General features: G+C 44.4%; 9 protein-coding genes across 9 annotated transcripts; 3 read left to right on the plus strand and 6 right to left on the minus strand.

Moving 5' to 3' along the window:
* Positions 1–788: 788 nt before the first annotated feature.
* Positions 789–1,681, plus strand: AOL_s00080g379 (uncharacterized protein; the record flags this gene model as incomplete). Its single annotated transcript, XM_011124754.1, has 2 exons — positions 789–1,127; positions 1,196–1,681. 2 exons carry the CDS (start codon positions 789–791, stop codon positions 1,679–1,681), a joined length of 825 nt encoding a protein of 274 aa, XP_011123056.1.
* A 1,528-nt stretch (positions 1,682–3,209) lies between these two features.
* AOL_s00080g380 (uncharacterized protein) lies at positions 3,210–4,108 on the plus strand (the record flags this gene model as incomplete). The annotated part of the gene is made up of 3 exons (XM_011124755.1): positions 3,210–3,644; positions 3,717–3,831; positions 3,897–4,108. The coding sequence occupies 3 exons, from the start codon at positions 3,210–3,212 to the stop codon at positions 4,106–4,108; spliced, it is 762 nt and encodes a 253-aa protein (XP_011123057.1).
* Positions 4,109–5,183: 1,075 nt separating this feature from the next.
* On the plus strand, positions 5,184–6,608 carry AOL_s00080g381 (uncharacterized protein; the record flags this gene model as incomplete). The annotated part of the gene is made up of 1 exon (XM_011124756.1): positions 5,184–6,608. The coding sequence occupies one exon, from the start codon at positions 5,184–5,186 to the stop codon at positions 6,606–6,608; it is 1,425 nt and encodes a 474-aa protein (XP_011123058.1).
* Positions 6,609–6,994: 386 nt separating this feature from the next.
* Positions 6,995–8,365, minus strand: AOL_s00080g382 (uncharacterized protein; the record flags this gene model as incomplete). Its single annotated transcript, XM_011124757.1, has 1 exon — positions 6,995–8,365. One exon carries the CDS (start codon positions 8,363–8,365, stop codon positions 6,995–6,997), a length of 1,371 nt encoding a protein of 456 aa, XP_011123059.1.
* A 1,701-nt stretch (positions 8,366–10,066) lies between these two features.
* Positions 10,067–11,177, minus strand: AOL_s00080g383 (uncharacterized protein; the record flags this gene model as incomplete). The annotated part of the gene is made up of 2 exons (XM_011124758.1): positions 10,067–11,004; positions 11,072–11,177. The coding sequence occupies 2 exons, from the start codon at positions 11,175–11,177 to the stop codon at positions 10,067–10,069; spliced, it is 1,044 nt and encodes a 347-aa protein (XP_011123060.1).
* A 2,968-nt stretch (positions 11,178–14,145) lies between these two features.
* AOL_s00080g384 (uncharacterized protein) lies at positions 14,146–15,432 on the minus strand (the record flags this gene model as incomplete). The annotated part of the gene is made up of 2 exons (XM_011124759.1): positions 14,146–14,543; positions 14,616–15,432. 2 exons carry the CDS (start codon positions 15,430–15,432, stop codon positions 14,146–14,148), a joined length of 1,215 nt encoding a protein of 404 aa, XP_011123061.1.
* A 2,426-nt stretch (positions 15,433–17,858) lies between these two features.
* On the minus strand, positions 17,859–19,141 carry AOL_s00080g385 (uncharacterized protein; the record flags this gene model as incomplete). The annotated part of the gene is made up of 3 exons (XM_011124760.1): positions 17,859–17,987; positions 18,023–18,111; positions 18,190–19,141. The coding sequence occupies 3 exons, from the start codon at positions 19,139–19,141 to the stop codon at positions 17,859–17,861; spliced, it is 1,170 nt and encodes a 389-aa protein (XP_011123062.1).
* A 735-nt stretch (positions 19,142–19,876) lies between these two features.
* AOL_s00080g386 (uncharacterized protein) lies at positions 19,877–21,374 on the minus strand (the record flags this gene model as incomplete). Its single annotated transcript, XM_011124761.1, has 2 exons — positions 19,877–20,361; positions 20,450–21,374. The coding sequence occupies 2 exons, from the start codon at positions 21,372–21,374 to the stop codon at positions 19,877–19,879; spliced, it is 1,410 nt and encodes a 469-aa protein (XP_011123063.1).
* A 543-nt stretch (positions 21,375–21,917) lies between these two features.
* AOL_s00080g387 (uncharacterized protein) lies at positions 21,918–23,301 on the minus strand (the record flags this gene model as incomplete). Its single annotated transcript, XM_011124762.1, has 2 exons — positions 21,918–22,318; positions 22,395–23,301. The coding sequence occupies 2 exons, from the start codon at positions 23,299–23,301 to the stop codon at positions 21,918–21,920; spliced, it is 1,308 nt and encodes a 435-aa protein (XP_011123064.1).
* Between the last annotated feature and the right edge of the window lie 605 nt (positions 23,302–23,906).

Raw genomic sequence — 23,906 nt, forward strand, 5'->3', positions numbered from 1 at the left:
GCAGTGCTGGCGCTATTCGTCGGAACTCGGCCAACTCGACTACTGCGATCTATTTATCTTTTGAGTGTCAGCATCTTTATTCTGGTCCGAGAAATAAATTTCCCAGCCCTATAGTATAGCTCGCAGTTCTGATGTAACCAAAATGTTCAGCGTCCATCATGCTTGAACAACTTTCATCCATCTGGGTCCATGGTACTCTCTCGGCCTAGGAATGCCAAGTCCCAAGCGCTTTAGTAGCCTCCATAGGGAAGTTCAACCAGGGTTCTCATTAACGCTTGGCTTAATGTAGACATCTTGTCCATGAATGTGTTGCATTTGCCAGGTCGGGCGCCTCCTTCGGCGCGGTTTGCGGAAGATATTACTGTAAAGAAAATGGTGCCTTGGGAGAATGCAAGTTTCCGTCGGCGGTCGTGCAAAGGTTTCAATCCTATTGGATGGATTCAAGATGAATATAGTGAGCTGTCGGAATCTACTAGGCAAGTTGTGTCGGCCTTGGAGGGCTGATATCGGTGCATGCCGAGACTATCATTCTTTGAGACCCAATTAGTTGATTTCAATATATTTGTGAGTTCTCGACTGAGATCAGTTGGTGCGTGTATAAGTATCGGGCTTCTTTGCCTTTTGGTCGAAGAACTTTGTCAGTATCGTCAAACAATCATTCAAAGATCAATCATCTTAGACATTTGTCCTTAACTTACTGATACATAGTATCTCTGCATTTGTTAAACTTTTTTTCTAAATTTATCTTCCCGCACTCTTCGATTTAATACATAACGTTGCCCGTCAAGATGCACAAGTTCGTAGCGATCTTTACCTTGACTGCTGCGGTCGCCGCTGCGCAAACCACTGAATTCGGCCATGGAGAATACCTCTGTTACGCTGCTAACGACGTTATTTCGAGGTGTTGGACCGATAAAAACGTTCCGGCAACCGCTGCACCGCTCAAGGATTGCTATTGCGAGTGGACTGCCGACTTTGATAAGGACTTGATCGGATGCTGGGAGTATATCCAAACGGCTGTCAGCTTTATCAGTCCGGTTGAGACTCCGGGCATCCCACCGTATGCTGGATACTGTGGACCGGTTACTGCGCCGACGTCAGTATCTGCTAATCTTACAAGTACTTCCGTAAGTTTATCTGCGAAACGATGACAAAAACGCTATAATCTTGGGGTAGAACTAAAAAGTGAAGTTAGTCCACCGAAGCAAACTCTACACCCGACAATACTTCGACTTACGTGTCGGCCTCAAACCCGATTACCTATATTACCTCTACTCCAACCCCCTCAACGGTTTCAGCATCCAATCCGATCACCTATACGACTATTTCATATGTCAATCCACATTACAACACGACTTATACTGTCAGCAATCCAGTTACATTGATTCCACCTACTGAGACAACCGTCATTCCAGAGCCGACTTTGATCCCACCCACTGAAACTACTGTTATTCCTGAACCAACCTTGATTCCACCCACTGAGACTACGGTATCTGTCCCACCAGAGCCAATATTGATTCCTCCGACTGCTACTACTATTAGCACTCGTCCTTCTTATGTTCCGGACCAGAGCAGTCCTGTTCCTCCACCACCTGTTGCTACTGGTGGTGCTGGCGCAAAGGTTGGCTCTATGGCTGTATTGGCTGGTGGTGTAGTTGCGGCTGTCGCTTTTGCTCTCTAAAAAAGGTTATGGGGTGTGTGTTATTTCTTAGTCAATGTGCTGGGCTTGCGGATCTGTTTGTCCCTTGGTCTCGGGGAGCGTTTGTCGCTATAGTATTAATTTCGATAGATTCCGTCTTTGTAAGTGTACCTATATCAGAAATCACCTTGCAATAAGTACATGCGAATTCTTCACTCTCAGTTGCATGGTTTTTGTTAGCCCCTTGTTTTTATTGCTTTCCATTGTCGAGTCTTTTTTATTTAGATAAAAATAATATAATGCCAGCTGCGTCCGTATTAGTCAAATCTAGATATGCATGTACATGTTCGCGCCCACCGGCAGTTAACATTGAGTCCCACCCAATTAGTGCATTGTCGAATAAGCGGCCATGGGCTTATCGGCCGGGTAAAATCGATGAATAATAAAACAATACGATATGCAGTATTGTAGCACGCAAAAGATATGGTATATGTTTTATTAGATATACCCCGGGTGGACGATTGGGCACAGATGACAATTTGCCTCTTTAAGTGTTGTTTTTGTGGGATTTATGATTAAGCATAGCATTCATACCTGTTAAGTTAAGACAACAATGCATTGGTCAGCCTGTTGGGGGTTTCTAACGATGCAGAAACAACTCGACAGCTCGTCTGTGCTAGATACACGTGAAGCACTCCCCGGCCGGCTTGGGATGATGCATAATGGTCATCAATTGTATCATACCCTAGTCTCAAAAATAACAGCATCCTACGGAATTGCGAATTGCCGGAACCCTTAAGAATTATGTTGGGATGGGATATCATCCATGCATCGTCGATAGCTAGTGCTAGGAGCATTGATGTCGGACAGCTGAGTAATCGAAAGATGGGTAGAAATCACGCCCCGGATAGCTTTTTGGCTTTGGCTGACATGACCAAAATTAATAACCTTGTCCCAAAGCAGCCCTAGTTATCGACCGAGAGGTTTTTCGTGCAAACCCTGGTCCCGAGCTCCGGAAGCTTTTTTACGCCCGAAAAGCCAAGAGACAGAATCCCGTGAAAGGCCAAGTCTCACGTGATGCGCCGTTCGGATGTTTCCTTGGGGCAAAGCAGCACTAGGCTTTTTCTTTCGAAAGTTTCGAGGGGCGCTACCTGCTTAGTCTTGCTTAGCAAATCTATTGGCCACGCTAATATGGAGCATTTGTAGGAGGTGGATTCGGGGGGTGTTTGGTAATGATTATACAAGCTCCAAGCTTGCCGGCAAAAAAATTAAATGGCACTATGGATTAGCTCATCCTCAACTAATCTATGTCCAAGAACCTCAAAGTAGCGCCATTAACTATTGCGCAGCGGAACTAAGTGTATCCGGCCGAATACCCCAATTCAAATGGCGCTAATTGAGTGAATTGTGTCGTGATTGATCAAGAGAAAAAAACTATCGATAGGGTCGGCGGCGCCCCTGCATAAAATGGAATGCAGGGAAGAATATCGGCAGTACGATATCTTGTATGGATAAGTAAGCACTGACTTACGTATAGTATACTACCTTAGTATAATAATTTTAGGTGGCCATGTTTCGAAGTTTATATAAGACCGTTGCTCGCCCTGTCACATTGTTCAAACCATTCAATACTCCAATTCCACATCAAATCCCAATTGCAAAGCCACGACTCCTTCTTCCAACCATACAAACAAAATATTTCGCATCTATCAAAATGGCAGACACCAAGACTTTCATCGAGGCCGTCAAGGACCGTCGTAGCTACTACGACTTGAAGCCCGAATCTCCAATTCCAGATTCCCGTATCGAAGAGATCGTCAAGACCGCTATTGAGGTTCTTCCATCTTCTTTCAACTCCCAATCTGCTAGATTGGTCCTTCTTTACGGTGATCACCATAAGAAGCTTTGGGATATCACCAGGGATGGCTTGTTTGCGTTTATCCCTGAAGAACAGAAGGAGTCAAGCGGGGCCAGGATTTCTGGCTTTAAGAATGCCTATGCTACTGTATGTTTCTATTATCCCAATTTATACAACGTTGTCATCAAAAAAAAAAAAAATACTGACTGAAAGCAATAGATTCTCTTCTTCGAAGATTCTGCCCCAATCAAGGAGCTCCAGGCCGCTTTCGCTCCATATGCCGACAAGTTCCCACAATGGTCGGAGCATACCTCTGCTATCCACCAGTTTTTCTGTACGTATCTTCTCTTTCAAATGATATGATGTCTTGAAAGAATATAACACTAACTCGTATTATAGTGTGGACTGCTCTAGAGGCCGAGGGTTTCGGAGCCAACCTCCAACATTACAGCCCAATTATCGACGACAAGGTCAAGGAGGAATGGGGCGTCGACAAGGACTACAGACTCATCGCTCAGCTCGTCTTCGGAACACCAAACTCTCCACCTGGAGATAGACCAAAGCTTGTCACCCTCAAGCCTCTCGAGGAGACTTTCAGAATCTTCAAGTAAATGCTTTCCTTCTATTGGTTGGGAGGGGCGACAGGCTTTGGGATAGAACACCATTTGCAAGGCGTTTTTTTGTCTAGAGCTGCATTTGTTACCATTGTGCATTCTAGCTATTTGGCGGTTGGTGTTTATTATGGGATTTTGATTAGGTACACTAGAATCAATGGTTTCTATAAAGCCATTAGAATAGCTTTTTCTCCTAGAAATGTGCGAATTGAATCAGTCGTATTGGTCATTGGAAGAATTTACGCAATTATTTCACATTTATATAATCTCAATAGTAGAACACATTTCGGTTTCCCTCGACATATCAAAATTCTAGAAATTACACCGATCCTCGAATTTGATTCCATTTATAAAATTAGCGGGAGCCATTCGAGATATTATAAGGTGAACATTTTAGCCTGATATGGCCGTCGGAAAGGCTACCCGTGCCAAGCCGTTTAATATTGCTGCTAACTACCAACGACATCCCAACACTCTTGCATGCATGCATGCATATGCAAAAACGTTATGAACACAAATATTGAATGGTCAGGACCCACGCTCCATCGTTGCTCGATTGAAAACGAATAGTAAGTACAATTCTAGATCTTGTCAGTTATCCCTCATTATCGAAAGTATATCTGATCAGCGATGCCCAACAGGTCACTCAAGGCATCACCATATCCACTTCCGCGTTCGGGAGTATTCAACAAAACCGCCAGATCCGGCGACGAGCTCGCAAAAAGAGAGTTTTCAATAAAACCCTGATTCTTCTTTATCGTGGCTATCCCGCCTGGTGATTTTTTGCTGTTCCATCATGATAACTGCAATACCTAGCGGCTTTCGATCTCGCATCGTATGGGGTGGGGTATACTGGGGTTTCCTTCTCTCTTGCCCTGAAAGACCGGGAGGACAGCCATTCGATCAACTTTTGAAATTTAAGGGGCTCATGAAGAGACGTGTTCCTCTAAATCAGGTTGTGGATACTCAAGGCGTTCGGGTTCATAACGTTGATCGGTGATTCGGCTATTGCACGGACGAGGTTTAGATGGGTGACGTCGGTTCGCTCTATGAGGGATTGCAATTCTCGGCAATGGATTCTCGGTTCGATAAGGGGGATGTTATGCCAGTATTATCTCTGAGGGCTCATTGGTTTGGCCTAACAAGTCTTGTTCGGCAGCATATCTACCTCGCTACCGTCAACCCCTTTCATGAAAACGGGCTTTCAAGCGCAGAAAATCCTCTCGCTAATTGGACCTCGTCTCCTCGGCCAACCCCCTGGTGGCATGAAAGATACCACAAGCGATTAATCAAACAGGTCATCAATCTACTGACTTCGTTACCATGTTATCTCTACGAACCGTTCGGCGGGGCCCGGAATCCAGTGGTTCTCGTTACCAGCGGCTTAGGATACGTGGGCAGTCATGTCTGCATTGAACTTCTGCGCAAGGGCTATACCATTCTAATTGTCGATGATTTGACGAATTCTTTCGGCAGCGTGGTACAAGATATCAGGCTAACGCTGGAAGCGTCCGGTCTGGGGAATTTGCCGTCAAGGAGATTAATACACATTCCGATCGATTATGGAGACCCCATTTCCCTAGATCGGGCCCTAGTCTTCTACAGCCGGTACCTAAGGGTTACGGGAGTAATACATCTTGCCGCGTCGAAGTCCGTTGCGGAGAGCTTGAAAAATCCTTGGAAATATTATGAAAATAATGTGATCAAGATGGAAAGATTCTTAAGGGTACTAGGGAAACATGGGATTCGAAACGTTGTATTCTCGTCATCGGCGACGGCTTACGGATGCTTACCATCAGAAATGGCGTCCAAGGCGTTGAATGAGGATATGGTACCCATCATCGGACTTGACGTCGATATAAAGGATACGACTGCTGGGTTAACGCCATACGGCATTTCAAAGATATTCGGCGAAGCGATGATCAAGAAGTTCGTGGATGATCATCCTAGACGGAGAGCTGTGGTGTTTAGGCTCTTCAACCCGGTTGGCAGCGATCCCTCCAGTTATCTAAAGGAGAATCCGAGAGATTATCAATGGTGTGTTGGAGGGGTTATGCAAATGATTAAGAAAGCTGTAGTGGATGATACAGTGTTTCAAGTTTTTGGAGGAAGTGGGGATGGCGGAGATGGTAGCTGTATTAGGGATTTTGTGCACGTGGGGGATATTGCGAGGGGGTTTGTCATGGGGTTTGAGGATTGTCTACGTGCAGACGAGACGAAGAAAAGATGTAAAGTGTATAACCTAGCAAGTGGAAAGGGGGTTTCTGTTAAGCAACTTTTGAAGGAGGTGGAAAATGAAAGTGGGGCGATTGTGAAGATTGAGGATTGTCAGAAGAGGAGGGAAGGGGATGTGCCTATTTCGATTGGAGACATGGAAAAGGTTAGAAATGACTTGGGGTGGAGGCCTGAGGCGAGGCTCACCGATATTTGTAAGCACTTTTGTAGGGCTTATGGTATTGGAAAATATGCTGGAGAAGGATCATATTCTCGAAATTGATATACGTATGTACACGAAATAGTTCAATACAGGTGTCTCGGATCAAAATAACTAGTCTGGATATTTGGTAAAAACTGTTAATGTAAGTATGGTATTGTGAAAATCTAAGATATTGCCTAAGATCTTATTGTTTATGTATAGTCTCAAACCTAGCTAGGCTCCAGAGGTATGGCCCTTGTTAATATAACATAAAAAGTACATCTAGCGTGAGGCCCAAGATATCCAGAATGGTTAAAAAACAAAAAAAAAAAACAAAAAGAAAGACGTTGGGAGATAAAGTCAAAGGCAAAAAGGGAAAATTTGCGTTCTGTTTCTGGCGTAAAAGATTTCTACGACGCCCCGAGTATCCCGATCGGTGATGGAGTGTAAGTACTAGTACTTACTAGTTACACCATTTGAGCCGCAATTTGAGGATTCTGGCGACAGGGCGAAGTTTGAGCCTTTGCAGCTCTTTTGCTAGCAGCAACCGCTATTAATTTTTGTTGGGTATCAGCCGTACTAGTGAATCCAAATTCTTTGGCCAGTTGACCCATCATACTGATCGCGATGTCAAATGCCGCCATGCCTCCCCTACATGATCCATTTTCGATATGAGCTACTAATCCGCTCAAAGTATTAAACTGTTTGACAGGCTCCGTAGGTGTAAGGCCTAACACTGATAACTTGCAGTGATAGATCTTTGGCACGTGAGCAGCGGATTCTTTGTGCTGCTTCAAGTCTTCGACCCTGTTAAATATTTTAAAACAGATCTGGCACTGCTTCGGGTTGATCGGCTCTGAGATAAGAATAGACGAGCCTAAAGACTCTGGGGTGGCATCAGAGAAGGTATCACCTGAAGCTAATGATATGATATCGAGGTTGTCGAGATCGAGTGGGACACCCTCATTTGCAACCATTTCAAAGGACTCCCCGCTGCCGTTAGAAATCGGGGTTAAAACGCCCCAACTTGAGAGGGATAGATTTTCCATCGCATTTCCAAGATCCGAAGCTGCGTCATCGTCTAGTACTTCCGGTACGCGTCCGTAATGTCCTTCTAGGAGCATTTGAGCTCCCGGCACCGTAACCAAGCCCTTTTTATCTCTTTCGCAGATGATTCGGCTGATCTTTTCGCGAGTATGGCCACCTTTACACGCCCCGCTTTCAAGGTGGTCGGTTAGCCCTGTAAGTTTCCGGAAAGTCCTCAAGCAGTTTTCACTTATGCAGGGGTACCGATTTGGGCACAGGTGATTCTTCCGGGCTTTTTTGGAAACGAAATCCCGATTGCAGTCTGGGCATATCTTATTCTTCTTCTTCTTCTTCTTTTTAGGTTCTTTTATTGGATTCGCAGGTGTAGCGTTTGGTGCGGTAACATTGGGAGTGTCATTATTGTTCTTCTTTTTTGATTTTTTCTTCTGCTTGGGAGGCTTAGGTACGCTGCAGGCGTCAGGATTAGGTTTTCTCCCCCTCCTCCTCCTCGTCTTTGTTTCCGTTATATTTTGCTGTTGAACAGCATTCTGAGTCATTTCGTGCTCTTTGAGGTGATTATTGAACCCCTTTTCATCGTAGTAATCTATTTGGCAGTCGGCACAGGCGAATGCAGCAGACGGAATATTTTCCCGTCCTCTAGATTTCCATAAGTGCAATAATAAGATATGCAAGTTGTAAATTTCGGTGTCGTCAAAGTTTAGATCGCACGTGCAACAGTGCATGGTTGGTAGATGTTCACCGGTTGCCATTGCCTCCGTGCATTGGTCGCAAATGGGCAGTGGGAGCGCCATATCGGTGGTAGGCTATGGAGACCCGGAAATGTGGTCTTCAGCAGCTAGCTGTAGGATTTAGAAGTCGTAGGTTGTCTACTAGTCGCCTACTAGTATACAACTGCCTATTTGTCGGGAGCTCGGGCATACGCAAGTTGACCGATCAAATCCTATGAACGTGAGAGCTCAGGATATGCCTATAGTATACCTAGGTAGTCAGCTTTGCATATAACTTTTATCGAGACGAAAGTTTTGTGATGATGGTTCCGTCTTTGTATCATCGGGAGGATAGCGTTTATTCTTGAGGCAGATAAGTTCTTTCCCTTAACTCCGGGATTCGACATTTCCAGAGGCGGGGTATGTCTCTCACACTTCATTCCAATGTTACTTCAGGCAACATTAGAATTTCTGCACGTTTGCGGATGCAATCGCCGGAGTGTTGCAGAGGACAGGGCTTGGCAAGATCTCGAGGCGGGTCTTGGCGTTATCTGTGGTAAATTGATCAACGAGATGCGTTGTTTTTTGTATACCTGGGTAATTAGTAGTTGAGTTTATTTGGCGACAAAATCATGGTGTTACAACCGAGACTACGAGACCAACCGAGACTAGCAATTCCACTGGCTAGATGTACGGGTAGAGCTAGAACGAAAAGGTTTATCGACAGAGAATCGTCTCGACCTAAGTGCTTTTAACGTATGAGTTGATAGCTGAAGAATAGGAATACGTTTAAGCGGTTCTAACGCACGTTTATATGCAAAGGAAAGCGATGATCGATCACCTTTTGATCACCTTTTGATCACCTTTTGATCCCCCTGCCGTTGCGTTGTTTTTGTTGTATTCTTACAGCTACTATTTCTTCGAAACACGTCCAAGCCTGGACCCCGTGCGTTGTCTGGTTTACGAGACCACCCAAGCCCTGGTTGCAGCGCTAACTCGTATATATGCAGACAACAGGTAGACGGGGCCTAATTAGGGGGTGGTATACTAGCCTCGAGTGGGTTCGAGGCTAGTGGTATACCTGGAGGGATAGTGACCCATGCACACACTGCACAAAGATGGTAACTGCTACTATCCTGACGAGGACACGTACACATGCGCAAGATAACATTGCCTCGTGTCACAGACCTACATCATTGAGAATTGGTGCACTTTTGGCAATTGGCCCATTTTATGCGTGCATATACCGTCCTGTCTAGAAATTAACGAGCACAACCTACATCCATGTAGACAACGTACTCAGGTTCGAGCGCTCCTGGGCTCTTATTTGCTGGTTGACCTTTTTGAGTTTGCTAGCGGTCGTGGGTATACTTACCAGCTGTCGATGGCCGGTCGATTTTCCAACTTAAGTACTGACTTATCTTTGCTTTGTATGCCCATGTGTATGTTATTTTTGTTCCCAGAGTTCACACGGACCCAGCTTTGTTTTGGATGATTTGACAGTGTCATACTATAGGACTTATGCCGATGCAAACAAAAAAATTTAGGAAATTTCGAAAGCTGAAACTATAGAATTACTAGTCTGGGGGAATTACCCGAATATAACAAAAGAAAACAAGCTAAACTTGCAGATACTCCTCCTTGTATGAAAACTAAGCCCGACTCGGTACTAATTCTAAAATCTGAGGAATCATGTAACTTTCCAGCTTGGTAACACCCCGGCAGTTAGTCTGTTTTATGGCGAATTGCAGCTCTGCCTCTGATCCTGCGCGATAGGCCTCTAGCCTAGCCCCAGAACCTCATATACCCCAAATCCATAGTCCAGTCAGTAATAGAGATTAAAACTATGGGACTGAGACTATTGAAATACCATGCTATAATGTAAATCAAGCAAGGCAATGCAATAAGAATCAAAAAGGAGCGGGCTACACGGATAACCTGATGCCTACCACCAATTTCGCCTAAGGCAAATCCTGAAAATTGCAGTGCTCTTTGAACCGTATCAGCAGTGATATCTTGCTTCTTTTCGACAGCATACCCTTGCGCTAACTTCACTATATTTTTGATTTGTCGTCCGTTTAATCGTAACTTGGAAAGTCGCACTCGTTCTCCATAGTTAATCTCCACGGTTTCGGGCACACGGTTAAAAAATGTATTACATATCTCCCTCCTCGCAGCTGTATCAAGATGGGGATATTCCAAAACAATATGAATCCGGCTTTTGAATGCCTCATCAATGCTAGCCAAGCGATTGGTAGTCAGAAGGAGTATTCCTTGGTAGTACTCTAACTTTCTCAGAAATACCGAGGTGATCGCATTGCGGCTTAGGTTTTGGTTGTCGCGTTTGGCGAGAAAGACATCAGCTTCATCGAGGAGTACTACCGCGTTCCATCGACTACCCAAATCTAGGGCGCTATCGAGTGCTTTTTGAACCGTGGTTGCGCTATCGCCTAGTTCGTCGGAGCTAAGCATGTACAAAGGTCTTTCCGCTATTTCGGCCATAACCCCTGCGGTAAGAGTTTTCCCTACACCCGGAGGGCCGGTGAACAGCCCAATTAATGATTTCCCTTTGTCCTGTACGATATCGTCAAAATTATCTTGTTTGGTTGCGTTTGCCTGGACGACGCTTCTTAGGAAATCTTTGTTCACGGGAGGTATTGACAAAGACTTAATAATTTCAGGCTTCCACTGAACTTCTTTGAGCCGGAGGACGGAAAAGGCCCCTGTGATGTGCTTTAGTTAGTAATCCAAGGGAATAAAGCAAAATAACAGACATTGAACCGCACAGACCCCATATCCGATCACCAAAACTGAATCCATAAAGAACGGGGGAGTAGAGTAGCTTTTGTTCCGTGGTAAACATCCCTCGCGCAATCGGTATGGCTATTTCCGGCATAATGCTTTTAGTTGGAGTAAATTCCTGGAAACCCTTTGGGTCTATTATAACGCGGCCACGCGACTATGATATCTCTATTAACTATCTGTATATATTTGGAAGCTTCAAAGCCTAGCTCATTCGGGCGAAGACCTACACTGAATTTCACCTCTTTTATCTCGTCATCGTCGAATCCTAAATACATGAATATTTCGGAATCGGATTTCGGCTTTCAGGGGCACGACATAACGCATGTCCCTTGTATTCATAGAGATACCTATGGATCACACGATCGTTTAGTACGAATGCCCTCTCAGCACGTTCTATGAGTCGTTTCTCCTCTTCTTCCCTATCTGCGTGAAATTCGAATGGATATAATGGTAGGGATGAGATCGGTCTCTGCCCAGGGAATTGTGGAATCCGAAAATCATATTCGTGTATGTAACCGTAATCCTCACCGTCGAAGCTAATAAAGCTAGCTTCAATATAATACCACGGTGGTTTGGTCTTAACGTATCGACAGCGCTGGACACGGTGCAAACAACCTTCTCCGAGAAGGTTTTTTTTGTAGACTAAAATACCCGGTCCAAATAATGTCCAGGGGAGCTCGAAAGTTATGGTTCCTTGCTCACGTAAACCTACTTTTTTATGTATAGCTTTGCTAAAGTATTCGGTAATGAACTGTATACCCGCGTCCAATTGGAATATCTTTTCGGCGACGTTGTCTAATTCCTGCCCCTCGAGCCCGTCTTTGGATTTTTCGATGTCGAGTAACTCCTTTCTCAAATCTGGTATTTTATGTTAGAAATGTTCGAGTTGGTCCGCAGTCTGTATTCAATTTTGCAATTCATATTAGTAATGGAGAGATACCGTATGCTTAGTTAGGCGATTATATCATAATGTCGAGAAATAATTTCATTCTGTAAACTTTGTTCTTATCTATTGTTCACATACCAGTGGAGAGGTTTTTTCGATTTTGGGAATGCTAGTATTCTCTGTATTAAAATTGAGAGCTTTGCGAAGGGCGTTACCCCGTATGGCAATTTCGTCGTCATCTGGGACTCCTTGTGCCGTAAAATTTTTGACGACTACGATAATATAACGAGCGAACATCCGGAATTTATGAACTTTTGTAAAATTAGGATTAGACAGGGGAGCTTGCAGACCAAGTTCTACTAAACTTGAGGAGGAAATTCAGTATCCTCGTACTATAGTATGGAATAGATGGTAGAAACTGACCATACCGATAGGTATCATAGAGCGGTAAAATTCAAAAGAAATACGAGTTACTGAGAGAACTTATCGAGTTATTTTATCGCATTTTAGTTAATATATTTATCTATACAATGAATTAACTAGGTAAATAATACTACACTTTATATCTAATATCCACAGAAACGTACCCATCAATGTAGCCCAGAGGGTATCTGGTAGACTTTACTTTAATATAACCTTTAGGAAATATGAAAAATGTCGGAAATATATGCAGACTTCGAACGGCTATATCGTGAGTGACAGCCGCCGATGAAAAGAAAAGTCATCATAATCCCTTTTTGATCTACGTATATGCACGACTAAACTCATGCTGTGCAAGATGATATTCCAACATATATGATAAATAACACCATAATTTAACCCCGTAGTCTTCGAAGATTGGAGGTATAAAGGGACGGTAAGGCCCCCCTTCGAAGGGAGCCCGCTTCTTCTCTCTCTCTCTCTTTGCTCTCTAAGGCAAATGATGAGATAGGCAATACCGAGCCCATAAGTTTCGTCTTATTGAGGCGGTGACGTATCTGCCATTTTTAAATCCCTTTGGTAACTCTGATGCCCGTCGGAAAGTTTTACCTCGCCACGTGGCAGATAAGTTATGCATTAGCACTATGTAGTCTCTCTATTTGAACCACTCGGGACAACGAGGAAGATACGTTTCTGGCCTCTAGGCCTTAAAAGATACTTACTGAAGATACTTAGCTCCGGTCATGGTACTTTTATGGGATACCCATGGGCGGACTAGTATTCATATATCTTAAGATGGGGCTTGGGGAGGGGCGGTTGCTTACCTTGTAGCAATTGTGTTGGAAATATTAAAAAGCTAGGAGGACTCCTGGCGGAGGGAACAGGGCCGTCGTCTTTAAATATGGGCCACTTTGAGGCTATTTGTCTGATGACTAGTCTTGGCGTGAATTAATCGTTCAGTGGTACCCTATATGTCTATAAAAGGAGTCTCCGTTCGCTGTTCTTGGGATCAAAGAACATGCTCACGTAGTCTCCTCGTGGCATGATCGACGATTTTAGTTATGTCCAGAAGTAAAATTCTCCCAACCATTATTAGGAAAGCTTCTGCAGATCCTCTGTGTGACCAGACATTAACTACAGATTTGCTGTTGGCTCAATGTTAACGTATATGAAGTGATACAAACCACGGAGTTTCACGACATGGAGAAAGAGATAAAAAGTTATTTTGGGGGCCTTGGCCACTATATTTATTGATTGACATGAACTCCTGCGAGTTCAAGAGGGTGGCATATAAGATATATACAGCTAGAATAACGTTTGCAATTCGTAGCTTAATCCATTTATCATAGTCCTGAAAACGGCTATTTGCTATCAGGAGTCTGTATGTCTGTAGCCGGTGGTTAGTAGCAGTCGCTATAAAAAATTCTAACAGGATCGAGTACTGAAAATACCTGATTATTATATAAGCAGAACCTGCATCACAAGTGCCATGTGCGACGGTACTGACGAAGCTGTCTAGTCCCGGATCGTCTGCTACCATCTCTAATATGGAGGTATTTTGCCGTTCAGCCGGCGGCTGGAGTTTGTTTTTGTAAAACAGTTAGTGTCCATGTTCTGAGAGGAGCCAGGGCTTGGATGTTGTTATTTTGAATTTTTTAGAAACTGTCCCACCGAAAGAAAAAAAGTGGGAAAAAAAGGAGATAAAAGAAAGGAAATAGAATGTGGTCGTAGGCAAGAACCGAAGCTGGTCTATTTAAGAAATGGAGAAAGGTTGGTTGTCCGATGGAGATTTAGCATCCCCATCCTCCTTTTCGACACCGGCCATAACCAAGAACATGAACCTCTCTCTGAGAAGATTCAAGGCACAAGTATGATTAACAGTTAGTTTGTCCAGGGTGTCATAGTTGATGGCACACAAGTTGTTCCTGAGGGCAACTACGGAACCTGGCCAGCCGTTATAGTCATCCAGGAGGGTTGAAAGATTATTTTGCTGGACCGAGCGGACGAGTGAGCCGAGTGCATGGTTGACACAGTTGTCGGAAGGACAGAGGCGGCGACATTCCGCGGGATCGTTCTTCAAGGTGTTCACGAGGGCTCTTAGGGCGGCGGTCAACCTCGCGACCTCGGCATTTCGGAGTTGCATAATCTGGTCTGTGAAGTTGTTAGAATAACGAACGGAGCATCCTAGCTTCTAGGGTATATCATTATATTTGCAGGGCTTACCAGTAGTGCTGGCTGGCCAAAGGGCTTTTGAGATACGCTTCTCTCGGCGGAAAATGAAGATACCACACTCACTGGGAGTAGATACTTCATTTGCCAAGGTTGAGATCAATTCGTCGACCCTCTTCTCACACTTGAAGACCTTAGATGTGTACAGCCAGTTTTCGTGACCTGGTTTGAGGATGTTTTTGATGAACCTGTCCAACCAATTACGGACCCATGGTCGGAGGGCATCCTGCCATCCATACCTGGCGCAGAGGATAGCGATCTCGGTGAAGAGCTCGAAGCTGATGTTGAACAAGTCATCAAACCCCTTGAGGTGGAGCATCATGAGAACTGCTTGCATGGCCTTCGGATTGCCGTTTAGGTGCATCGTATACTCGTTGATTTCGTGTGGTTGTCCCATATCGACACCGGGGATAAGTTCGAGCTGAACATTGGTTTGAAGTAATTGGTTGACTGTTGGAGAGGAGAGGGATAAAATATTCTTGGATACAAGGTACCTAACCCGGTGGTGATGAAAAGTGATGACAATTGTCATGTCGTGGTTAGCTTCATCAGCAATCGGAATGGTCGTGTGTTTGAGGTCAATGACTGGGAGTTCGCCCCTGACTTCAGCGGGTCCCATCCATGAGAGACGATTAGGAGCCTGAACTTGACCATTCCTAGCGAGACGACGCTGAGGAGGGGCAACCATGAGAGTAACTTTGTTCTGAGGTTGGCCCAAGGGAGCTGGATGATTGTCTTCGGCTTCCGAAGTCTTCTCCATTCCTTCATCATTCTTCTGGTTTCGAACACTTCCAGCACGTGTAACAACCATCTCGATAATATATATACGCGTAAAACCTGAAAAGAGTGGAAAAGACGTGTCAAACAAACGACAGTGACGGGGTATAAGAAGACTTCTCGAAGGAGATGTGAGGTGGGAGGAGGAGGAGAGAAGTTGGAGATGAATTTTGGTTCACCAAGGAAGGGAGGTGAAGAGGTGAAGAGGAATTGTCAGGATTTGGGGCATGTTGAGAATTTAAGGACCAACGGAAAGTGTGTTCCACAGAGCTGTGACCTAATCAGGGAAACATCATGGTGACTCTTTGCCCTGTTCTGTGTTGGATGCACTTGAAACACAGGAAGACCTTGTTGCATTTTGACTTCTACTTACGGGGTACGGGGGGTCATACATATGAAGCACCCTTTGGGTCAATTCATTTTTCTTGATTCTTGCGGATTCCAACAGCCTCAACACACAAATTTCATATTTGCTCTAATAAAAATCCAGAAATCTAAATTTTTAAAATAGAATAAAATAAAATAAAAAATGACTGGTTACTTTGTTATGGCTATATACTTTCCAGCTGAGTAACTAAATAGGTACATAAGTAGTTTCACTGACTGGGTACTTAGGTAGGCAGGTAGGTGGGTAGGTAGGTAGGTGGGTAGGTGGGTAGGTGGGTGGGTAGGCGGGCTGGTAGCTGGGTAGCTGGGTAAGTAAGTGGGTAGGTGGGTGAGCAGGCTGGCGGCAGGCACCTCAGAATTTCGGTTCCGTTTAGGCGTTAAAAGCGGCTTGTGTGTTATCTGGGTTCGGTCGAATCTAGATTCACAACACCTAAACCAAACTGAAAATCTGAGGTGCCTACCCAGCTACCCAGCTACCCACCCAGCTGCCGGCCTACCTACCCAGCTAGTAGTTACCCACCTAGCTACCCAGTCAAAAACTGCCTATGTGCCCGCCCAATTACTCGGTTATTAAACTGTCTATATACCTGCCTACCTACCCAGTTAAAAAATACGTAGCGATAATTAAATAATCATTTTTTTATTTTATTTTATTCAATTTCAAAAATCCAGATTTCTGGATTTTTGTTAAAGCAAACATGAAATTTGTGTGTTGAGGCTGTTGGAATCCGCAAGAATCAAGAAAAATGAATTGACCCAAAGGGTGCTTCATATGACCCCCCGTATCTACTAGTCTTGAAGCCTTCCTTATAATCTCATTGAGATATCTCGTCTAGCTATGATAAATCATCTGTATCTTGTTAAAAAGATAGATTGTTACATCTCCAGAATTCTACTTATAGGTAATTATCTAGGCTTGAGACCATTTCCTTCAGTTATGGGTCAGGTTGTTCTGTATTGAATGTATCATTCCGATGGCTAGCAGCTAAACAATACTATGTACATGCATGTCTCCAAGTTATATGGATTTAGTCTTCCGTGAAAACGCTTTGGCACGCTGCTGAATATAGATTAACCGTAGTAAAAGAAAAAGATAGGTAATGTAAAAAGTAACTTCAGTGCTATGTTACCGATTACACGCACCTAACTATATCAGAGAGGACTTACATGCGTGAAGCCACAACTTCAGCATAGACGTAGTATATCTACCCACTTGGCCCCTTCAAGCCACTCCCACTAAACCACCCACCCGAAGAGCTTCCGAAGCCCAATACTCGCAGTCTATCCTACCTCTTCCCCAGCAGATATCCATTTACAATATACTCTGGCTTTAGCCAACAAAAACAACACATCATTGAAGTCTTCGTACGATCGAACCCCGGCAAAAATCCCAAGATCCTAGTCGGTCTAGCTTCTCGAAATCGCCAAATTCGACGCCAACCGACTTCGAGCCCGGCAAAAAGATAAACCCACCAAAAAAAAATGATTGTGAGTGCGGTTTGTGTGGATCGAACACACGACCTTTCGATTTATAGATTGAAGTTTGACTTCAGTCGAATGCTCTCCCTATGAAGATCGTTAGAAGATGTGGATTGGAATGTTTTCAGCCGAGATCAGAAACTTACCAACTGAGCTAAACCCGCTACTGATGGAAGACAATCTTCAGATGATTGACTATATCAAGAACCTAGGGAACTCATTGCTAATCTAGTGTAGCTTATCTCGTAAACCATAATTAATTGCTGCTGCGCAAGTGCGGCCGAATCTTACTGAAGACTGCTGCATCAAAATACACAACAATTTATACAACAATTTAAGTATTGAATTTGTGTTGCCCACAGCCCTAGCCTATCCCAGTAGGGTCCATGCAAGATCCTGATAGTTCATGCCTCGCCGGTCAGCCTACTGACCAGACCAAACAATAGTAATACATATTCGCTTGAAAGACGCTATGACACCTCTGGGGCTTGAATACTCCTCAGCTTCCGTACTCAAATTCGAATTCCTTCGCATCTTTCGCCGTTGAAGCAACCTCTCATCCTGTGAAGCATACGCTCAACCTGGCACGAATCCCTAGAACAATGCGTATAGACTCGCATTCGGGTTATCCTCCACTCTAGTTCCTCCAAAGATCCGTGCCATTGCATGTCTTTCGATGTAATCATCGTAAGACCCACTTCTCGGAGCGACTGTAGAATACCTCTATGAATCGAAGAAAGGCATAACGAATCACATACTTTCGAGGGATATTCAACCAGGAGTAGGAGAGCTTTGATATGCAAGATGAGATGGTTTACTCTACCATCCCTAATCCTTGATATCCGGACTTAAAACCAAATTAGTTTAATTTTGATGGGGGTTTTGAGCTGGCTTGCAATTACCAGAGGGGTCCTCAATATCTTACGAAATGTCATAGGTGGCCAGAGGCTTGCATCCACAACTTGGCCATTTCTTGAAAAGAATCTCCCTTGGCCCGGTCCCTCCGGGGATCTTCCAGCTGGGAAGATACCGCAATCCCTCCCCAGCAGTGTAGAGAGCTTTTCAACGTGTTTTGTCTTCTTTAACACATCGGCAATATACAGCCAGTTTTCATATCCAGGCTCCAACGCGTGAGGTTCATATTTTTTGCGCCAGAACCGGGTCCACCTTCGAAGTGCCTTATGCCACCCGTATTTTTCACATAACCACACAATCTGCGTAAAAACTTTAAATTCTATGTTCTTCAGCTGTTCGCCATGACCCTGGGAGTGGCCATGGAATACTTGAAAAACGATCTTGAACGCACTTGGGTCGCCCTCCAATGTCAAAGAGGTGTTGGAATCGCTATTTTCGCTTTCCGAAGACTCGTTGTCGTCAGTCTCAATCGGGTCAACGGCGCCAGATGTCCGAGTTTTGGCTTCTGTGATGAGATTTTTAAGAACTGGTGACGAAACCCATAGGACCTTCTCTAAGACCCGGAACTTTGTCGTTTCGCATTTAGAGAATACGGTGACGATGCAATCGTAATTATCGGCGATTGAGACGAAAATAACAGGCAGAGAGATTGACGGGCAAGAATCATTGTCCTCATCGCTCTCATCGCCCTCATCGCTATGAACGAGTAATCTAGGGCCTAGGGGATCGGAATTCGCATCTGTTCGTATTGGCGACCATGGAACTGTCGAATCCGAGTCAGTGTCTTGAACCGTCGATATGCCGCTAATTTCTGAATGTAACGGAGTCCTCGAATAAATAGCTTCCCGTTGCGATCGGGGACTTTCGATTGGCAAGCGATAACCACGAACAGTAAGACAATATCTTGGCCACGCCTCTGTAGAGCCGTCGTGACGCCCGCTATTCAAGGTCTGATCTGCCATAACTCAAATCAGACTAGATGATGACCCAGTATCCCAGAAAAATGCCACCACTGTTTCGCTCTAGAAGATGTGTCACCCTCGTTACGCGCAAAGGAATGATACTTCGATGAATTCTTATAGTATAAGTGATTGAAACCTGAGAAGGGTTCGCGTTCGAACTACTCCCATAATGATCTACATAGGGAGGCGGGGAAGCAGACGAGGCTTCCAAGTTTCGCTCCTAAAACACAACAAGGCTGGTACTTGTAACAGCCACCGATCGGAACGCAGCTATGTGGCACAGCGATGATAGCATTGCGTACCAGTACTCATCGACTTATATCTTATCCAATAACCAGGCCGCAAAATAACACCAAAGTACTAGCAACTACGAGAATATGCAGGTGATGATCTTGGAAGAGGGCAAAACTCAGGCGGGCCGCGCGCCAAATTTTCGCATTGCGTAAATTGAAATTACATATGTGGATAGGTATTTAATATTCTATTCAAAGTCGTTGAATTCATACACGTTGTTTTTCGTTCATTCTAATCGTTTACTACATTCCGAAAACTCCCAGGGCAAATTAAAAGCAGACAGGACGATCGATATCATGAAGAACAGTAAGGGCTATGCAGCTTCCATCTTTAATCAGGTTTCCTACCATATGTAGCCATCCATTTGACCTGTTTCCTTTAACAGAAAGCCGATATTTTACAATACAACCCGAAACACGGAATTAACAGGAACAGGGTGAGTTATATTGAACTAGGTGTAGACGCCAACCCTTGGGCAGACAGCACGGTCTGTAGTAGTTTTCTCGCGAGGGATTTTGGATCCAAGATGGTTTCTTCCGCCAGGCATTTATTTAGACTGGCTTTGAGGCCCTGGATAGCGCATTTATGCCCGGATATAATACTATTAAGTGTACCGATGTTAATATATTCCCGGAAGCGTTTTTCAAGTTCGTCTGTTGAGCCAAGCCAAACCAATTCTTTGTCACTGATGGCGATCTTCAGATCGATAGCGTCTGATGACTGAAGTAGAGACCCAAAAGCCAGTGCATGGCAATGATCAGAGGTACAAAGACGATTCCACAATTCGTCGCTTCGAATCCCTCCAGGCTCAGTGCAGATTTCTAGATTCAATTCGATATTCTTTCTAGATCTGAGGACGCAAAGTAGAGTCCTAACACAGGAATGCAGGTGGTTGATCCTTTGCTGTCTCAAGTTCAAGATACGATCTTTAGGTCGTATTATCAATATTTTTAGTCAGCTTCTTAATCCTGCACAAAAAACAAAGTGTACAATTAATCGATCTAGAAATCTTACCTTTTAAGTTAGTCGGCCAAAGCTCCGTATTCAAAACACGCTTGAAGGTACAAAAGCTCCTTGAGACCTTTTCCTCATTAAGGGAGCATCTTCTTGACAGCGTATCTACTAGTTCGTCAACCCGATCTTCGGTGCCGAAAACTTTGGAAACATATAACCAATCCTCATATCCCGAGTATAGCACAAATTTCGAGTGTATTGGAAGCCATGATGTACTCCAAGGCTGAAGTGCCTTCGTCCAACCGTATTGTTCTGCAACGAACGCGATGTCTCTCAAAGATTCAAAATTGATATCAAGGAGGTTCGCTTCAGGGCAGAAGTGAAGAATTCTGAGAACCGAACGAAAAGCAGACGGTGTCCCTTTTAGTTTTATTTTATCTCCAGCAATGGATAGCTCTCCAGGTTTAACCCCCAGCCCCCTGACCTCGGCTAACTGGTCAGCGTAGAGCTCCACATTCGGCGAGTGTTGTTGGAAGAGAGATTTGAAGTATGGAGATGAGATTGAAAGCACTGCTTTCGAAACAAAAAAGTTGTATATCTCTTTGGTGGCGGGATCTTCAGCGATGATAACAAAATCGTTCTGTTCGGTGATTTGGATATTGTTGATGTTGATCTCGTCATTGGACTCACTAGAGACATTCGAATCCATTTCGGTCGTAGAATCGGCATTCGTTTCGCTCGGTGTATCTAACGGCTGTTCTATCGTAGACTCGGTGTCGGCTTCCGAGCCTGAGTAAGACGGGCTCCTTGGAAGATAGAACTCCCGGACAAAGTCAAGGCCCTCATGATCATCAAGAGCAGACTCTGGGGAGAGTAAATCAGGTACAGGGTCATCGAGCGTCGCCATAGCCGTGAGGTTCGAGAGCCCAGGTTCGCCGTTGGATCCGAGCTCTATAGGCGCGGCTGGTACCACCATCGAGCTCATGATGATTTCAGGTCATAACTCTCTTCAGTCATCCTCTGGACTACTATTAATAGCTATCGTAATGATGATTCGTCGCGCCGCGCTGTTGTGTTGCCAACCGCTTTTGTATTTTGGATCCTTCGTCTAAGAAAACCGGCCCTCAGTCTTCGGGGTACTAGTCCCGAAGACTCAAGGCATAACTAAAATTCTAATTATATAAGCATATCATAAAGAGATTTCTACATCGGAAAGCACAATAGTAGAAAAAATGGTATTGATCCAGATTCAGTATATATGCGTTCGGTCCTTGTCAGTGTATCTGTTTTCCTGCTGGCCACTAGTTAAATCCGAAGTATGACTTATAATACACGCGAAAATGATATGTCCAAAACTAAACAACAGTCTTAAGGATAGGATCAAGTACGTTAGAAGCGAGAGAAATGCGAGGGGGGGAGACACTAGAATGATCATACGAACAATACGTAACATCGAAGGTGTATGGTATTAGGAAGCGTCGGCTAATATATTTATATATGACCTCTGATACGTGCCATACACCCGCTGCTATAGCGATGATGCTCGCAAAATCATTTCATCATGGCGGGATTGGAGATCCAAGAGTCCAAAGCTTGTAAGGCAGAAACTTAGACTCTTTTTGAGACCTTGAATAACGCACTTGTGCTCTTTGATGACGATACCAAGTGTACTAAAGGCAAGGCTCTCAATTTGCTCATGAAGCTCGGCAACTGACCCTTCCCATTCCGAAAATTCGGGATCGAGCTCACTCGCCTTGATTGATTGAAGCAAAGACCCGTAGGCTAAAGCCCTGCAAGTATTAGAATTTCCGGAATTGCACAGTTTTCTACCTAGCTCGGAATCCCCCTGAGACCCCAGCATAAGTTCTAAAGCCTCTAGACAAGATAACATATGCTCAACTTTGCTCTTCCTCAAGCTTAAGATACGGGCTAGTAACGTTTTTGAAGTTAGTACTAACAGTCTCGCCTGCGGGTCATGACCATGAAAGAAAAGATCTTGCGTTACCTTTTCGCTCTGCTGGCCAAATCTTTGTATTGAGTACTTCGACAGACCCTGTTATACTGTCGTACCTTGATATTTGTCTTCCATTGAAACGGCAGTATAGACTTAGCGTTCTTGTCAATGCGTCAACCTGGTAGTCACTCCCGTAAACTTTCGATAGGTACAACCAATCCTCATATCCTGGCAGCAAAAACGAGGTGCCGTGCTTTCTAACCCATATCGACTTCCATGGTCGTAATACTTGGGTCCATTGGTATGTCTCTGCGAGAACGGTAAGGCCTTTCCAAGCTTTAAAGTCGAGATTGTGAAGCTTGTCGACGGTGGAACAAAAATGAATTATACTCAGAATTCTGTATAGAGAATATTCGTCATGTTCCAATTGTAGTGTATTGCCGGTCCTCATAATCGCAGTCGGTGGTGCATTTATGTTCTCAAAGGCCGGCTTCTGAGCTTGAACTGTTTGGTTTTGTGTAGAGGGTTTTATCAGTGACCTAAGGACCGGCGATGAAACCGAAAGAACATCCTTAGATACCAGGTACTTGGATAGCCGTCCCTGACGTTTGTCGTTATTAAGAATGATAAAATCATGCTCTTCAGTCAGAAGATACTTTCGGACCTTCGGACCATCGAAGCCGTCAAAGACATTCTCAACTCGCTCGGCTTTAGGCGCCTCAGATATCGATGCATTTGTGCTCTCTTCTTTTGGAACGAGAGTATTTTCTTCGGTATCTACTTTCAACTGAGAGGATGTAGTTGAAACTGGGACGTCGACCGTCTCGTGAGAAGATACTGGCGTCAGGACATAAGGGGAGCTCTCAGGCGCAGGCTTTTGAGAAGATAAATCATATGTACTAGAGCCATCGATAACCGTCATGACCATAAGACTTTCGTCACCGGGCCCGGACTTCATGGTTGCAATTGGATTTGAGAACTTTCCGTTTTTGAAGTTTCGAGGCTCACTTTTCGCTGAACTTATCTGCTCTCGAGGGATACGTACGGTCTCAAGGGCTTATTTTCAAGGTTCTACACCTGTCCATCAAATATGCAAATGCAATTCAGATGGCAGTACTAATTGCAAAACCCAATGCCAGCAATAAATAGTGTCATCAGCCGCTGCCACTTCAGGCATGATTTCCTCTCGGCCAATAAGACAAGGAATCTCACCAACAACGCAAGTAGCCGATGTGGCACAGAGGCGCTATATTCCGTCGGTTGGCGTCGTCACAACAAGTTCCTGTTCCCCGAGTTTAAGCAAGTGATCCAAATGAAGTTATCGATTTGTTGATCTATCGTTGGTACTAGTCCCCGCCGCGTAGGTGGGGTAGCCTAGCTATAGAAGTATCTATAAAAAGACTGATTTACGGAAATATTCGAAATTTATCAGTCTCGATTGTAGTTAACAGAGTTGTGAACAGTTTCTCAAAAGCAGGACACCAGACTGCCAGTTTCTTGATATCTTATAGCGGTTTAGAATAGCTGAGGGGCTTGCCGTTGCTTTTGGGGTTCGAATTGAAA

This window comes from Orbilia oligospora (assembly GCF_000225545.1).
Source record: "Orbilia oligospora ATCC 24927 unplaced genomic scaffold scaffold00080, whole genome shotgun sequence".
In the NCBI taxonomy this organism is placed as follows: domain Eukaryota; kingdom Fungi; phylum Ascomycota; class Orbiliomycetes; order Orbiliales; family Orbiliaceae; genus Orbilia; species Orbilia oligospora.